General features: G+C 25.4%; 1 protein-coding gene across 3 annotated transcripts in view; it reads right to left on the bottom strand.

Moving 5' to 3' along the window:
- Nucleotides 1–19,749, bottom strand: part of LOC124954738 (heterogeneous nuclear ribonucleoprotein L-like) — a 42,383-nt gene that overhangs the window by 13,650 nt on the left and 8,984 nt on the right. For 2 of the 3 annotated variants that reach the window (XM_047508096.1, XM_047508097.1), the window contains exons 2-4: nt 12,478–12,671; nt 11,767–11,810; nt 5,554–5,623 (exon numbers count right to left, since the gene is read on the bottom strand). In XM_047508096.1, coding sequence (XP_047364052.1) covers nt 5,554–5,623; nt 11,767–11,810; nt 12,478–12,567 — 204 coding nt within the window. In that variant the 5' untranslated portion in view covers nt 12,568–12,671. The remainder of the gene's footprint in view (nt 1–5,553; nt 5,624–11,766; nt 11,811–12,477; nt 12,672–19,749) is intronic. The other variant, XM_047508098.1, reaches the window with a different exon arrangement.

Below are 19,749 nucleotides of genomic sequence, written 5' to 3' on the forward strand. Positions count from 1 at the left end.
ATATAATTAAAAAAAAAAAAAAAAAAAAAAAAAAAAAAAAAAAAAAAAAAAAAAAAAAAAAAAAAAAAAAAAAAAAAAAAAAAAAAAATCTACAGATAAAATAATTATCCCTCGTATTGCAATTATAAAAATTAAGAATTAATATGAATATGAATAGAAAATTTTTTAAATGTATTTAATAAAACAATACTTAAATAAATACTAAAGAACATAAGAATAATGAAAAATCATACATGGAATTTTACTTTGAAATAATCAAAATCAAATACGAACAATATCAAAAGTTAAATCACGCACATGAACATTGAGATGGAACTTTTTTTATAACAAGTGTGCCAATACATGAATGCTTACAAAAAAAAAAAAAAAAAAAAGAAAAAAAAAGAAATAAATACAAAAAAAAAATTACAAAAAATAAATATACGCAGAATGATAACATCCTGTCGTTATTTAAATAGTATAAGCCAATAATAAATGTTAATTTACTAAGATCAATGTTGCAGTTATATCTGATTATTTTAATTTTAAATTCTACGAAGAAAATCGTATATTATCAGAATCGATAAATAAATATCGTTTTATCTCAAATAACAAGCACGTACACCATTCTTCGCACTTTTATTTCAAGAAATAGATCTCCTTCGGCTATTCGTATATATTCCTCTTTCACGATTCCTTCACCTGAGGTATCAACTCTTTCGGGTTTATCGCTCATCAGAGGTCAGCTATTTTTACTAGCGAGATAAAAATCCTTGATCTCAGGCTCAAGAGAAAAGAAAGGGAACAGTAGAAAAAAAGAAAAAGAGAGAGAGAGAGAGAGAGAGAGAAGAAAAAGGCATTGTTCTCGATCGAATCAAATCATTAATATTAAAGTACGAATCGAAAAAAGAATTTCTTTACCTCGTAAAGAAATAAAATCATTAATAAAATCATTAAACGAATCATTAAATTGCTTATTAAAAAATTTAAATACGTGTTTGTACAACGTGTGGATAACACAGTTGAAATTAATTGATTTGAAATAATTGATAAGAAGATTCATAGTTTTGCATGTGAACAATTCGCGAACAATTTCGATTCTTTCTGATATTTTTTTTTTCCCCCATTAGAAAGTAACGAACGTGAGAAAAGTTAATATAATTTTATAAAAAGAAATTTATGATAAAACGCGTATCGTGCGGATAAATAAAAATAATTTAAACTTTGTGAATACACATTAAATAATAATGTCAGTTAAATAATGTGAATTTTTCTTTAGAAAGTTTTTATTATCGGATCAAATCAAATATAACGTAGGGATTAACATACGAATTTGTCGAGTTAATGAAATATTTTCATGTATCTTTAAATTTTTTTATTAAATTTTATATATATATATTTATGTATGTATGTATTTATGTATATATATATGTATGTATATATGAATGCATATATGCATAGATGTACCAATTTATATATATATATATATACGCGCGTGCGTGTATATGTACGTATATATGTATGTGTATATATTACATGCATATACTCATAAATTTTCATTTCCTGTTTCTGTTCTTATCAGAGACTTCCAGTTTCAAAATGGACTGTATCTTTTAATAATACATATTGTATAATACATAAGTACTCATAATACTTTTGAAAAAATCGAACAACTTTTTCTAAAGAATTCGAAAAATTATCAAATTTAAAATGATTAAAAACAAGGAAGAAAAATAATAAAAGAAAAAAAAATCAGTCACTTTGTCCAAACTCAAACGGATAAAAAAACGCAAGTTAGTAAACTCAAAACCCATTCATTGAGGATATTTATTCTATTATTAAAAATAACAAAGAAATTCTTTAAGAAAATAACAACGTAACTTTGATTAACAAATTTGCAATAATTATTAAAATGATAAAACAAAACTCTCTCATCGATCATACGCAAATATACAAAACACGAATTAAGCCGTTCTAGATCTATTTATATAAAATATTTACTTTCGATCAAAAAAAAAAAAAGACTTTTAAAGACCAAATTGACGAAGTAAAACTAATTTGCGTTTTAATGACGCAATGGGTGGGGGTGGAGTGCGGGTGGGGCAGGGCAGGGCAGGGGGGAGGGGCAGATTAAAAAACGTCAGTTTAGTTAACTCGATCCGTATCGAAAAAACAAACTTTACTTGGCTTTATGCTTTCCAGCTAACTTTTATTTATCAAAACGTGAGTCGATAGGGAATCTATCCTACTCCCTCCCTTAGTTGCTATAAATCGACATTATTAATAGAAGAGCAGTAACGCGTTCTAATGCTCTTTCCTTCTTCTCTCTCTCTCTCTCTCTCTCTCTCTCTCTCTCTTTCTCTCTCTCTCTCACTCTTTCTCTTTCTCTCTTTATCTCCATTTCATTTTTAACTTTCATTCCCATTCTTATCATCCTTTATTCATGTTAAATGTCAAGATTGTCCAGAAATAGAAAAATTTTTAAAGACCATTTATTTTTCTTATCCTTTTTTTTTTTCTAAATTCTATTATTTAATGTCCCACCAATCGTTTATTTGGGTCAGCTAAAAAAAAAAAAAAAAAAAAAAAAAAAAAAAAGAAAAAGAAAAAAGTTCACAGTTCGTTGTACTTTAAACGATATAATTCTAATATCTCTTTCTAGTATCGTATTTTTATTAAAAATAAAGATAAATATATTAATAAAGAAAAGAAAATAAATAAATAATATAAAATAAAAAAAAAACAGAAAAAAAAACAGAAAAAATACAAAAAAAATTACAAAATAGAAATAATCATCACAATTATGAAATAATAATGTTATTGTCTTTCTCACACACACACACACACACTCTCTCTCTCTCTCTCTCTCTCTCTCTCTCTCTCTCTCTCTCTCTCTCTCTCTCTCTCTCTCTTTGTTACTATAAATCGACTTTATTAATAGCACAGTAATGCGTTCTAATGCTCTTTTCTTATCTCCCTTCCCCTCGCCTCTCTCTCTCTCTCTCTCTCTCTCTCTCTCTCTGTCTTTCTCTCTCTAACTCTTCATATTTATCTCCATTTCTTTTTTTAATTTCATTCTCATTCTTACCATCACTTATATCCATGTTAAATGTCAAGATTTTCGAGATATACAAGAACTTTACGAACCTTTCTCTTCTTTTTTTTATTTTTTTTTTTTTCCTTTTTTTCTTTTAATTCTATTATTTAACATATCGTACCGATCGTAAATATGGATTTATCAACGACATAAAAGAAAAAGTTCCAAGTACGTCATAATTAGTTATTCTATCTAAATGATATAATTTTAAAATCTCATCAGTATTATATCTTATTAAAAACAAAGATAAATACATTAATAATAAATAAAAATTATTACGAAATAAAAACAATTATTGAAGTTATAAAGTAATCATGTTTCTCACTTCTTTGGCTATTACTATAGATCGATATTATTAATAGCACATCAAATGCGTTCTAATGTTCTTTATCTCTCTCCCTCTCTCCATCTATCTCTCCATTTCTTTTTTTAACTTTCATTGTCATTCTCACATATCTATATTAAATGTCAAAATTTTCGAGAAAATAGAAATGATTTTAAAGATCTTACTCTAAATTTTTTTTTTCTTTTATTAATTCTATTATTTAACACAGCATCGATCGTTTATGTAAATCAATGGCATAATAAGAAAATTTCACGGATTATTTCTTACAATTTCTTTCGCTTTAAAAAATAAATTTAGCGAATTAAATTCGTAATTTAATTCGCAAAAATTCTAAAATCTCATTAGTATTATATATCCTCATAAAAAACGAAGATAAACACATTAAAACAAAAAAAAAAAAGAAAAAAAAAATTGTTACGAAACGTGAATAATTATAAAAGTTAAAGGAAAAAAGAAAAATAAAAAAAAAAAGATAATAGCAGTTATCAATCGAAATAGAGGAGGACGTACGATTTAATTTTGTAAATATCCAAAAAAAAAAAAAAAAAAAAAAAAGAAAAAAAGACAGAAAAAAGAGCTCCATTTCAACGAACTTATGAAGATTATCTGACGTTATCTAATTCAAATTCACGAAGTGATTTTACCTGTTAAAACGTCAAATTAATCGATTGGAATTCGTGTAACGTTCATCCGAAAATTGTTCGGAATTTAAATGTCAATCCTTTCCGACTCAATGGACAAATAATAATGGATGAAAATGCCGTGATCATTTTGTGTTGGTCCTTTTAAATTGTATGATAATAATTCCGTAGTTAACATAATGATGATCATTTGGGAATGGTGTAAAACGATAGTCGGTTTGGACGGACGGGATTTAGAGGAGTCATTATTTGCTCGGGCGCGGACACATTTGTCAGACTCTAAAAGTCGGCCTCCCCTCCTAAAGCCGACCCGAAGTAGCACTGAAATTACTGAAACTATATGGGCGAATTCGCAATAAACTTTGAGTAGCATAGAGAGTTCGTCTATTTTGACGTTGATCACTTTCCCAAAGCAAAATATTGTCTATGGTTAACAGATTAAATTACAAAACAATATCCGTAAGTAATAATCTCGACAAATTGTCGCATTTTATCTTTTTATAATACTAAATGGAATCCAACGAAAATAACAAAATATAGAATAATAAATATACTGACTCATGATTTGATTTAATGGAATTTATTTTGTGATAGATATTGGAGATAGATAGATAGATAGATAGATAGATAGAGATGGATAGATAGAGAAAAGAAAACAGAAAAAAAAAAAATATAGATATGCAGATAGAAACGAAAAAGAAAACTTCGAAAGCTTTTATACGACGATTAATCATCAATCGTTGTTTGTCGAAATAAAACAAATTTTACGATAAATGAAGATAATATCGAAGATAAATCGAGCAAATAATAATACATGTCGAGTAAATTATGTGTATATGTGTGTGTCTGTGTGTGCGCGCGTGTGTGTGTGTGTGTGTGTGTGTGTATGTCCCCGTGTCTATCTACTGTTTACTCATATGGATAAAATTATTTTACTATATATATATATACTCCAGACTATAACGGATATCTGAATAAAATTTTTACAAAGTTAGACATTTGAAATTTATTGATCATCTATTTCCTTCGGTACAATACAAGCACGTTAATGCACGTGCCCTTTCCTCGAGTGTATCGTCATAGGCATTACTACCACATAACACCATGACCCATCATCACCACCGCCACTACCACCATGACCACGACCACCATCACAATTGCCACTATAAACGCCACCACCTGGTACTATCTCTTTCAAAGTGCATACCCAAAGCATTTCGCTTTATATAAAAAAAAAAAAAAAAGAAAAAAAAAACACCGTGCACACGCTTTAACGGTCCCTTGTTTTTTTTTTCTTTCTTTTGTTTTTCTTTTTTGATATTGCTATCTCAAGCGATAAAAATTGGTTAAAAATTCCCGATAAGTTCGCGACGATATATATATATATATATATATATATATATATAGTCGAGAGCTCGATTAAAAATCATTACGAATGAATATTATATAGAATTTATTCGAAAAAAAAAAAAATTATTATTATTACTTACCACAGTGATGGGATATACTGGATTGATGATTGTAAATAGGAGAACGTGATTCGGCTTATTGTTATCTTCTCTGGAAAAAAAAAATAAAAAATATACGTATACATATATATTAAATCATATATAAATAAACAAACAAATAAATATATATATATATATATATATATAATTCATATGATATAAAAATTATTTAAATAATTACACTTAAACGTAACGATAAGAAATTCAAGAGAAAGTTTTCCGTAATAAATATAATACGATTAACATGGAAACAGCTTAGGGATATATATATATATATATATGTATGTGTGTGTGTGTATGTGTGTCCTATAGATGAGCGTTCAGATAAAATAGATAAGATAGTTCCTCGTTTTGGATGAGAACAAAGTGAAAGCGACAAATCAACGCCAAGACAATATACCATGAAGCGTGCAGCCGCATCCAAACGACAACCACCATCTACCTCTTGTGATTCTCGATAACGGCACGAACGTCCCTTCTCATCGATTTACTGATACATACATACATACATACATACATACATATATATATATATATATATATATATATATATATATAGAAAGAGAGAGAGAGACCTATCACGCGATCCAATGTTATTTCGCTTCTATCGATAACTATTTTACTCGAGTAACGTACTTTGCTTTCGATTAATCTATGCCATTGAAATTCGTCAAAGTTTTTCTTTCACACACACACACACACACATATATATATATATGTGTGTGTGTGTGTGTGTGTGTACAAACTCTATACGTGTATTTACTTATAAAGATTTTTTTGGAAAATTGAGACACGTTAATTAACTCAGAAACGATACAATGCAATTATTGAAAAAGAAAGTTAAAAAAAGAAAAAAAGAAAAAAAAAAAAGGAAAAAGAAAAAAAAAAGTTGTTTGATATTTCGAAGGCGAACATATAATGATATTAATTATTTCTTATTCCATCATTTTAATCACTTATTTCATTATTTTGTATACTTATTAAAATAATATTTCTTCTGAAACGTAATTCCTTCCGGAATCAAATAACTTTTGAAAACAATTGTCTGAAAAAATTTTTTTCTTTCGATCTCTTTTCGATAATATTTTTACGAAAATTTAATATTATTTGACAATTATTTAATAGAAAATGTTAAATATTCGAGTAAGTAGAGATGAAGAAAAAATTTTTCAAATAATTGTTTTCACAAGTTGTTTGATTCTGGTAAAATTAAATTTTTACATTTATTTTCGATTCATTGAGCATTGTCAAGATAATTACAAGATTTTTCTTTTTTTTCTTTTTTCTTTTTTCTTTTAATGAAAACCTTTAATTTTTCTAACGGCATCTTATTTTCCGCAAAAAATGGAATCAACTTTTGTCTAAAACTTTTTTCTTTTTTTTTTTTTTCCTATCCAACTTCTATTCTCTACGATATTGTTCGAACATAAAAAAAAAGAAAAAATCTCAGAGTGGATAAAAAAAAAAGAAAAATAAACCAAAAAGAAGAAAGAAAAAAAAAAAGGAAAAACAGATATGCTTCTTTAAGAAAAATATTATTTTAAATAAATATACAAAATGGTGGCCTCGATTATCGATACACTTTTCAATACGCTTGATCAAAGATTGATTGATTGATAGGTACGTAAATAGAATATTCCTGTTAATATTTCTACAAGCAATTATGGCGAGCTCTTTCATAGCTTCTACCCGTAATTGGTACGTCTTGATAGATCATTTTTCCTTTGAGTTAACCACAAAAAAAAAGAAAAAAAAAAAAAAAAAAGAAATAATAATAATAATAATAATAATAATAATAATAATAATAATAATAATGTAAAATATTTAAATCTAACATGACTGCAAGCTATAATAATATACTGTGCTAGATATATCCTACCAGAATGGCTATTCTAATCTCAATCTAATATTTCTATTGTAATAAACAAATTATATAATCGAATGAATATTCAATGGATATCACACATATGAATTATAATATTTCCACTATGTTCATCTTAATATTAAATCTTTAATTAATTCGTATTTGAGAAAATTTATCGAAGAATCAGCATCACCATGTATATTTATTAAAATTATATTATTTCTTTAAAAAAAAAAAAAAAAAAAAAAAAAAAAAAAAAAAAAAAAAAAAAAAAAAAAAAAGTAATACCCATTTTTTTTATTATACACGTAGATTTCTATCCGCCTAAATCTAGTTTTTAAATTAACTACAGTAAAAAAAAAAAAAAAAAAAAAAAAAAAAAAAAAAAAATAGAGATTGAATAGAAAATAAAAATTATTCGAACAAAAATCATTTCTTTCCTTTTTTTTTTTTCTTTTTCTTTCTCGACATAAAATAAGATGTCGTAGCAAAAATTGTAGATTTACGCTATTTAAAAGAACAATTAAAAGTGACCTTGAAATAATCTTAAAAGTTCCATCGAAATGGAAATAAAAAACATCGTTATATTCGGCGTTCAAAATCGAACAAATTTTTTCTTCTATATATATATATATATATATAAAAAAAAAAAAAAAAAAAAAATCCGCTATTTCCAAAATATCTTTAGTTATCTCAAATTTAAAAATATAATTTTTTTAATCCGATTTTTTTAATTACGTATATATATATATACGTATCTCAATTATACCTAATAATTGAGATCTGACATTATCTGATATTATATTATCGATAATTATATGTTATATTTTATAACGTTCTTAAAATTTTATGAATCGTCGAATATTGTTTAGAATTATTTATTAATTTTATTAACCTATATAACTTCATTTAACTTGGAAATTAATTAACGTGCGCAAAAATACCTCTGTATGTGTGCGTATGTGTTTGTGTGTATATTTGTATTTGAAAAAATGATATATCTGAAAAATTTTTAATATCTTTTCAGTTTAAGTTATACTATTTATTATTATTATTATTATTATTATTATTATTATTATTATTATTATTATTATTATTAAACCTTTATTTCTATTACACAATATAATTATACTAATACAAATGATACCATACATTTTCTTTTCTTTTTTTTTTTTTTTTTGTTAACGATACAATTATTTCGCGTAAACGATAACAAATTGAGACTACAAAGGATTAAATAAGTCATACTAATGATTATAATTTTCATTCGGAGAACTGTTGATGAGTCTCGAAATATGTACGAACGTTATATACGTACGTAAAATTTATAAAAAAAAAAAAAAAAAGAAAAAAAGTCTCCTATGTCGAAAGTATTGTATAATAAGATTTTTGTTAGAATTTTCAAGGAACATTTCTTTTCCACGTTATGTGAAAATTTCAAAAGGAATTATGCTCTTTTTTAAAATACAGCAATTACGCAAAAACGTATATTATATTCTTCCTCTCCCTCCTTCCCTCTCTCTCTCTCTCTCTCTTTCTTCCCCCTCCTTTTCTCTTTCTTTAAAATATTTCAAGTTACGGCGCGAATTATCGTACTAAATCAAGGAAATTTGATGAATTGCATCTCCATTAATTCTAAGAACGGTCTACTACCGAGGGACCTTCTACCAACGTAAATTAAAAAAAAAAAAAAAAAAAAAAAAAAAAAGTACATTTTTTTGACGTAAATTAGGCAAATCCTTTTATTTTCCTTCTTTTCTACATTTTTTTTTTCTTCTTCCTTTTTTCCCCCCATTTCGCAAACTTTTCTGCATCGTTACTCTTCCCCAATGTACGTTCGCGAAATATTAATAAAATTTATTCAGAGAATAAAATTGGATCTTTGTATAACGTAACGAAATTTTGAAAAAATAAAATATACAGAAATATTTCATTAATTTAAACAACAAATTTGACTTTAAATATAATCGTCGTTGCGTCGCGAAGCAACTTGAAATAGAAGAGGAAAATGTATCGTCATGAAGATCTTTTATTTATTTTCTTTTATTTTATTATTATAATCTTTATAAAACCAAAAAATGTAATTTCAAGGGATAAACTTCTTTATAATTTTTCTTTTATATATATATATATATATATATATTATAATTTTATAATTTTTTTTTTATCTTCTTGAAATAAATTCAACATTTTAATTAATATAGAGATCTATACTCGGATCCTTCGTAAATTCATATAACTTCGAAGTCACTCGTTTTTTTTTTTTTTTTTTTTTTGATTTCTTTTTATCATAAAATTTTTATGATATTTTATTTTATTTTTTCTCCATATAACATTAAACCAATTCGTATTCTAAGATGAACTTTATACTTTAATATATTGCAATTATATTATTATAATTTATTATATACTAATAATAAATGTTTCTCGGATTAAAAAAAAAAAAAAAAAAAAAAAGTAAAAAAAAAAGAAAAAAAATTGATATAATGGAGAATCGATTCGAAAAGTATAACTTACACTTATTATAGATTATAAGATATTATTATATTGCCAATAGTAATATAAATATAAGAAAAAAAATAATAATATTCTATGTTATATACTACTAATATAGAATACTAATATAGAATATGAATATAGCTACATAATTATAAAATACTAATATAGAAATACTATACTAATAAGTATAAACGAATATAACTATATTAGTCATATTAATAATGATGTACTAATACAATTATATCAATATAACTTATACTTATTAAGTATAATTAGTCATAATACAAATATACTTATTATACTGATATATTACTAATATAAAATAAATATAAGTTATATTTATTAGCTAATAATACATCAAATTTGTTAAGAATAATACGTTATATTATAAGCTTTAATCATATAATTTTTCTAAAAAGATTAACAATGAAAAAATTTTTTCGGTACATGCAGTTAAATATTTTTAAATGGTCACGAATGAATGCGAAATAAAAAAATATTTCATATTCAATCTAAATTAACTTTTCAAAGTATCTTAGAATACAAGGAAAAATATTTACAGCATTCCATCGCGAATAAATTGAAAAAGACTAAAAGAGGAAACTTTGATTCGTTAATTTGTGCATCTCAAACAATATGTAACTATATATATATATGCACACACAAATACCTATGTACTTACATATGTACACTGCATAAGTATGTATGTATCTATATGTATATGCATCTATGTATGTAGATATGTATGTATGCATCTATGTATATAGATATGTATGTATCTATGCTTGTATATGTGCATCTATGTATATATGTACACGTTATCATATTTCGAAGGTATATACCAAAAACGTGTTGAAAGCATGCGAATCGATTCGTAAAAACAATACTCCGTTAACGAGACAATTTACCGAGCGACTGATAATCAGTGCGATAACGACATACGATAGAACGATGACATAATTAAAGTGACGTATAACGTCGACAACGAATTTTACCAATCGATTCTGACAACAGAGAGAGAGAGAAAGAGAGAGAGAGATAGAGAGAGAGAAAGAGTAAGAAAGAATATTTGCTCGTGTATAACCAGAATTAATCAACGAATAAAGATTTCTCGCGATAATCGAATTTTTGATATTAAGGTCACACATTTTACAAAACGCACAAGCGCGATCGATTTTTTATCGTACATGAACAGTATATTTATATAACAATAGAGAAAACGAGTAAATATGTGACCTTGATTGAAGAAATATATTTAACTATCCTCTTTATTTCTATCGAAAAGTTCGAAAAAAAAAAAAATATATATATATATATATACACACACATATATTGAAAAAACGACGAAACGCATATATCCTAATACGAATGATTAGAGCTTTATTTTAGAATGAATTTTGTCTAAATGTTTTAACAAATGTTTAAGATATATATACTCATTCTTTATATAGTGTAGTTATATGTTACTAGTTTTTTTTTTTTTCTTTATTTATTCTTTTCTTTTTTTCTTTTTTTTCTTTTCTTTTAATTTTAATTTTATAACGTAAAACTTGCAAGTATAACTACACAATGTAATATTTTATATATATATATATATATATATATATATATACATATAAACAAGAGGAAAAAAGTTCCAAAAGAAAGAAAGAAAAAAAATAATAATAATAAAAAAAGAAAAGGGATAATTACATACATTAAATCGAGAATGATGAATGAGAAAATTTTTGAATCATTCTCGTGAGTGTGATATTATGATATATAAAAATGAATATAAAAGTGCATATAATAAAAATGTATATAAAAGTGGATATAAAAAAAGAAGATTATACCTCTTTCGCCGTGGCTCGTCTCCGTATCCACCGTACTCGTGATTCTGTAACACAGAGTGAATACAAAACAATTAGAATAAAAAAAAAAAAATCCAACATAGTATCGGACGTGTAATTATTTTCTTTCAAGTGTATTAAAATCTATTAGCCAAATATTTAATTAGAACTTCGAAACGTTCCGTTCGAATCTGCACATAAATACGCTTATAATATATTATAATATAAAAAAAAAAAAATATATATATATATATATATTTTAAAAAATATATATATATAATAAAAAAACTATAATGTTACAATTATATTTAATATATATATATATATAATAATGTATATACATATTATATAAATGTATATTATATATCATATATTTTTTGTGTATAATATATATATATAATATTTAATATATATATATAATAAATAAATTATAATATTATAATTATATTTAATATATAATAATATGTGTATAAATATAATAGATATTATATAATAATGTGTGAGTGTGTGTATATATTATAATATTATATATTATATATTGTTTGTATATAATATATATAATAATATTTACATATACATATGTATATATATATATATATGTACATATGTATATGTATATATATATATATAATACACTTTCAATTGGTATATTTTCGAATATTGTTGTCGGTGTGATAATTCATATATTAATGTTAATGTTGTTGATTACATTACCGAGAAGGCATTCCTTTCTCCACGGGCTTTTCTTTTGTCAAGTGGTTGACGAAAGTATTGATCCGAACCGGTATACGAAGAGAAGGCCATCACGGGATTTTTGTGAAACTTTCAAATTTGCGATAATCAACAGAAATCGTCAGATTTTCCGAGACACATAACTCGGAAATACTTTATCAGCGCGTCCTGTTTTCCTAGAAAACAGTTGAGTTTAAGGTCAATTCGAAACTGCGACAACTCTCTCTACGTTGGACAAATAAAAACGTAATCTTTTACGATCGTATTACACAATCGTTCGCAGTATTTCTTTTCTTTTCTTTTTTTTTTTCTCTTTTCTTTTCTTTTTTTTTTTCTTTTTTTTTTTTTGTTTGTTTTTTCAAACTTTTTCTTTTATATTTAATATAAATAAGCACTTTACGTACAGTACGTGTGTAAAATTGAAATGAAAGGAAAAAAAAAGTAAGGTACACATGAAAAAGAAAATACGTATCTTGTAGCAATTTTTTTTTTTCTTTTTTTTTTTTTTAACAAAACACGCGCAATCTTACATCGAAATAAATTTGGGAAAAAAAAAAAAAAAAAAAGAGAAGAAAAAAAGTACGTACAGAAAAGAGAATACGACTTGTTGACATAATTTTTTTGTTTTGTTTTTTAACAAAACGTACGCGCACTCTTACATTGAAACAAATTAAAAAAAAATAAATAAATAAATAAGATACGTGTTTTGTTGCAATAATTTCTTTTTCTTTTTTTTTTTTTTTTTTTTCTTCGACAACAAAACATACGAAGCGCGAACGATCTTACAACAAAATATCTATTCAAGGTAGATTATCATCTTTAGAATATGTAGAAGGATAAAGGAGGATCACGGCGAAGATCACGAAAACGTGAAAAAAAAAAAAAAAAGAAAAAAAAAAAGAAAAAAAAACGACGGAATATTTTAAACATTACGTTTAAACGTTATCATTCACAAATATTCAAAGACACGTGTTCATTATGTTCTCGCGAACATTTTTATGGAACATAGGTAAAAGGGTGTGACAGTCGGAGGGAGAGTCGGTAGGAACGGTAGGGGAGAGAAATTTCCATTCGCAATGGCCTTTCTTCCATTTATTCGATAAAAATATCGAAAGGATCGAAGGATAGGATAATCCTGATGATAGGATTCGTCGTTCCTTCTTTCGTTCATTCGTTCATTCGTATAATCGACAGGAATCGTTCAAAAACTAAGTAAACGATTTTAACGATATTATATATATATATATATATATATATATATATATGTATGTATATATAGGTTCCCCCACGGAACTGGGCCGAGCTATGTATATATTTGAAAGGATTGGAGATCGAGAAAAATGTCATGCAACATAATTAAATGATATTAAATTTAATGATATGGTTAGATAATTCTGTGGAACGTTTCATACTTTCTTTTTTTTTTTTTTTTTTCCTTTGTATCGATGCAATCGCAAAGTGATTTTTTTGTATTATTATTTGAAACTCTACATTTTTAATATATTAATTGATGCAGCTTTTTGGACTCATTATAAAATATATTAATAATGTTATGTCCTGAAAAAATTTTTAGTTTAGATGTTATTTTAATTTCAAACCTGCTGAATTGTTTCAATGTTTCAATACATTTCAACGAATACGTGAGAGAGAGAGAGAGAGAGAGAGAGAGAGAGAGAGAGAGAGAGAGAGAGAGGGGGGGGAGAGGCGAAGAAGGGAGGGAGGAAGATAGGGGAAGAGAGAGAGGAAAAACACTAGGTACTATTTTGAATTAAGCTCTTAAGGGACCAAGGGAGATATAACCCTACGAATGAAAAAAATTCATTTATTTACTTCGGTTATTACGATTTTACATAATTTTTTCTTTTTGTTTTAATGTTTTCTCATCTGAAAAATCAATCAATAAAATCATCACAAATGTCAAACTATAGTAACCATATGCATAATAAAGAATGATATTTCATAATCATCATATTACCTTTTTTTTACTTTCTTATTTTATTTATTTTCTTTTAATTCTTTTTATCGATGCAACCATAAACGTGCAAATTATTATGAACAAAAAATAAACAAAAAAAAAAAAAAAACCCCCATAAAATTACTTTGTCGCGTGAGAAAAGTCGCTTGAAGATGAAAAAAGAGATAAAGAACGGAGTCTGTGAAAGACTATGTTTTAAATGTATTGAAACATTGAAATAATACAATATGTTTGAAATTAATATAACACTTAAATGAACAATTTTCAGGACATAACATTATTAATATCGTATGTAAAGTTTGCAAAAACTTTGCAATTGCATCCCGATGCACAAAAAAAAAATGCATGAGAAAGTTTCACAGAATTATGTAATATTTAATAACATTTAATTTTGTCGCATTACATTTATCTCGATCTTCAATCGTTTCAAAAATATAACTCTGCCCAATTCCGTGGTACACCCTGTATATAAGTAAGTACGAGTACGATGTTGGATAAATAAAGTATATGATTAAAAAAAAAAAAAAAAAGAGAGAGAAAAAAATAAATATATTATTACAAACAAAACAAACGCAAAATTTCGAAACTTAGCGATATCACATTGCACGATTTTCCAAGAATTTCTTTTGCTATTTAAAATATACCCAGAGCTGTGCGTGTTAAATATAAATAGTATTATCGCGCAACCAAAGTCTGTTTTTTAATTATCTAGATAAAAAAGAGAAATAAAAAAAATACAAAACGAAAATGAAAAAATGAAAAAAAAAAAAAGAAGAAAAAAGAAAATAAAATAAAACCAGCCTCCTTTCACGAGGAAAAATGAAAGGATTCGATTTTTTTCGAGACCATAATTTTCGGATAATATTTTATCAAATTCTGATCGTAAATTTTTTAACATAAATTCTATCGAGATAAGTTTTTACATATGGGAGAATTTTTTACCATTAGAAAAAATTAATTTCAATTATAACATGAAAAAATTCATCTAAGAGAAACCAATTGTGTATTCCGATTTAGTTTACTTGTTAATAGTAGAAGCATCGATATCTCTTCTTCATACGCACCCACCCAACCACCCACCCACCCACACACACACACACATGCGCGTATACTCTTTATTTCTATTTCTCACTAACTCTGGCATACTAGGACAGATGTATGATTCGCATAAAGAAGAATTTTATGATCTTTACTGAGAATTCTGCTCTTCAAATACGTCGAACATAGCTATGGCAGTTTCTTAAAACAAATTATCAACGAGCAAAATATATTTGTTGAAATCGCAAGACATTTACGAGCATAACTAATATATACGATATAAATATTTTGTAAGGTATTAAAAAGTATCTATATATAAAGATTATTTATTTTCAAATATGAAATAAAATTGAATTCGTTGTAGATATTATCATTTCCAACTATAATTTACATATAAGATCGACCAAAATCATTTAATATCTTCTTTAAAAAATTTATATATATATATATATATACACATATGTATATAGTTACATATTTGTAAATGTTTTACAATAAAAATAGACTATGTTAAACGACAGTTTTTTTTTAATAATTCACTGATAATAAGAAGAATATTATTTTCATTTTTCAAACAATTTATCATCCAGAATATATTGTCTGTTATCAGAGTATTTAAAGATTTTGTTAACATTTAAAGACTTTACGTGTATGATACGATAGAAGCGATATCTCATTTCGAGATAATTTATTTTTTAAATGTGAAAAAGTAAAAAATAAAAAAATCATACATATGTTAATATATCTATTATTATTTTCAGTTGTATAAAAGATGGAAAAAATATTCTTAGAAATTTATTTAAATTACAAGCATATATATACATACATACATACATACATACATACGTATTTACATACATACATACATACATACATACATACATACATACATACATATATACATATATATATGAATGAAATCTATTAAAATCAGTCAAATTTAATGTTTTATTGAAAATGTTCAAATGATATAATAATATTCGTAAAGTTATTAAAATGAAATACTAAAGATAATTTCTTGTACGAATTATATAGCATTTGAAGATTCAACAAAAATTTATATTTTACAAATAATATGATAAGATAAAAGTGTTTTAAATATTATCTTCTACTTATCGAGATAATTTATTCGTAAATGTAAAAAGTGAAAAAAAAAAAGAATTAAAAAAATAAAAAAAAATAATAAAAAGTAAAAAAAAAAATAAATGAATAAAATAAATAAATAAACAAACATATGAATAATCAGAGACATCATCATTTTCAAGTAACCTATCTATACACACAAAATCGATCTGAATTACCATTACAAAAAAAAAAAAAAAAAAAAAAAAAGAAGAAGAAAAAATTAAAAATTTATAGAAATTATAACTTATATAAAATCCCAATTATACTGAATTATTTCAATAATTCAGTAATTCAATAATTCAATGTCTATAATTTTCTAACGATTGTCTTTCCATATATATATATATTTTAGAAAGAAAAGATTATTGGATTGGTTATGTACATATGTTAGAATTTATGTATGACATCCAAACTAATGCAAGGGACAACGTTGACAACACACAACGACCAGGGGGATGTGATAAAGATGCATTCCTAGCTCGGTTTTAGCACGGAAGAAATGTCCCCAGCGCTTGTAAACAAGAGGATCCTTTTGACGTTCTTGCGTGCCATGGAACAAGAAGAAAAATGGCCGGCTGAGCATAGTTCGTCGATTTAAATATTTCCTGACAGTTGCAATATCCATCTATCTCCCTTTTTCTCTTTTTCTTTCTTTCTTTCTCTCTCTCTCTTTCTCTCTCTCTCTCTCTTTCACACATACATACATACATACATACATACATACACACATACACTTTACTTTCTTTTCATCTTGATCACGTGATCTCTTGAAAGTACACGAACGATGACTCTTCTCTGAATGTTTACCTTGAAACAACATAAGTGACGAAAAGATTTTTCGACGATGCGCTACGTGACGTGAGATACATACACAAGAAGCAAATTTTTTTTTTCAGACGAAAAGAAGAAAAGCTCTATACAGATAAGAGAATTAAATCGCATAAATTACATAATATAATCATATTGTATTCCATAACTGATAATGAGAATATTCGAATGTCGATTTGAATTGACTCTTCTCTTCTCCTTTTTTTTTTTTTTTTTAACTTAACGTTTATATGAATAGAATAAAAAAAAAAAAAAAATATATATATATATATGTATATGTATATATACATGTAATTTATAATATTTTGTATATAATATTTAAATAAATAATAATATAATATAGAAATCGTCCATTGTAATCAAACTATCAAGGGATAATATTATTAAGGGATAATACTACATACCTATGGGGAAAAAATAAGTCAAAAAGAATGAAATCTTTCTTTTATTTTTTCTTCTTTTTTTTTTTATTTTCTTTTCTTTAAATCTCGTTTTCGAGAAAAATAAATTTTGAAAGTGAATTTTCCTTCTTTTGTTCTATATTTCATTCGAATGGTTTCATTTGATTACAGATAAGATTATTATTTCTTTTTTGAGAATTCTTTGATTAACAATATCGTGACGAAAAGACAAAAAAAAAAAAAATAATGCATAACAACATCTATATAATAAGTATTGTCGAAATTTTTAGTATAAAAAAAAAAAGAAAAAAGAAGAAAGAAAAAAAAAAAAAAATCAAAAATTATGAAAAGAAAAAAAAAGATCGAACGATAAAAAAATATAAAACGTTCCGGTAAAATGTGAAAAAAGAAACTTATAGTTTTCCGCGTTTTCCATAAAAAAAAAAAAAAAAAACGGGGGAAAAAAACCAGCAGACGATTTAATAAGAAAAGAATTCGTACCGTGATAATCGAGGTTATAGTGGCCTAAGCGAGTTTGCCAAAGCGATATATAATAACAAAGAGAGAAGGCGGTAGAAGAGGAGAACCAGTCCGGGAGATTAGAATCTCTCGTAGAAAAGCAGCGCATAGCATAGATATTACGAAGCACAGTGAATCAACCAAAATTCAATATATATATGCGTATAAACGTTATAAACATAACTTTGGCCCTGGCATTCAGCCAACCACGTGCTTTTCTCTACGCTCAATGGATACCGCGTTGACCGGTAAAAAAAAAAAAAAAAAAAAAAAAAATAAAAAAAAATAAAAAAAAATGAAAGAAAAAATAGAAAAGATGTTCTGCATGTATGTGCATGCATACATACATACATACATACATACATACATACATACATACATACATACATACATACATACATACATACATACATACATACATACATACATACATATATATATACATACGTACGTACGTACATAAATACATATATACGTATGTGTATGTGTACATGTATAAATATATATATATGTATGTATGTGTATGAGTGTTGTATGTGTATGTATTTGTTCCTATCTCAGTGGATTTCATTGATCCGTTCATATTTAACCTTCTTCCAACTCCCACCAATTTTCATCTAGCATATATATGTGTGTCTCTATATATCTCTCTGAGTGCGTGCGCGTGTGTGTATGTGTGTGTGTATGTGTCTATACACATCTACTCAGATACACTTTTGAAAGAGCAAGACGACAAAAAGAAAACTTTTTTCCAAAGTATTTCGTTAAAAGCTTTATATATCCATGAAAAATTCTTCGAGTTCCTCTAATTGTTCACTTTTCCAACGGCCCACGCATTTTCCTCGAATATATTTTCTTCAACGTAATTGTATAACTTATACAATTTTTTCCTCGTTCAATCAATTTTCAACTTATCCCAAGAAATATTTTCTTTTCGATAATATGACACAAAAAAAAAAAAAAAAAAAAAAAAAAAAAAAAAAAAAAGAAAAAAAGATTCTTAACTAGGTGAAATATTAAAAGCTCACATTTTTCGTATTTTCATAATATGTAACACAATCAATAGTAATCGAATAAAGAGAATTATTTTTATATTTTTCTTTTTATATAATAAATGAAGTAACGCGCATGGAATTTTCATAATTTTATTATATTCAAATAAACAAATTTTTTTTAATAAAACTTTCATCATCGATTATTTAACGTTATGTAATCCAATTTGTTTCAAGCTATTTGTTACAAATATTAAATATAAGAAATTATATAATTTGAAGGTTACCGTATTATTATTTGTACTAATGTAATTATATTATATTTAAATATATATATATATATGAAACTTATTACTTAAAAAAACATGAAAAATCT

The sequence above is a fragment of the Vespa velutina genome, chromosome 16 (genome assembly GCF_912470025.1).
Source record: "Vespa velutina chromosome 16, iVesVel2.1, whole genome shotgun sequence".
NCBI classification, from domain to species: Eukaryota; Metazoa; Arthropoda; class Insecta; order Hymenoptera; family Vespidae; genus Vespa; species Vespa velutina.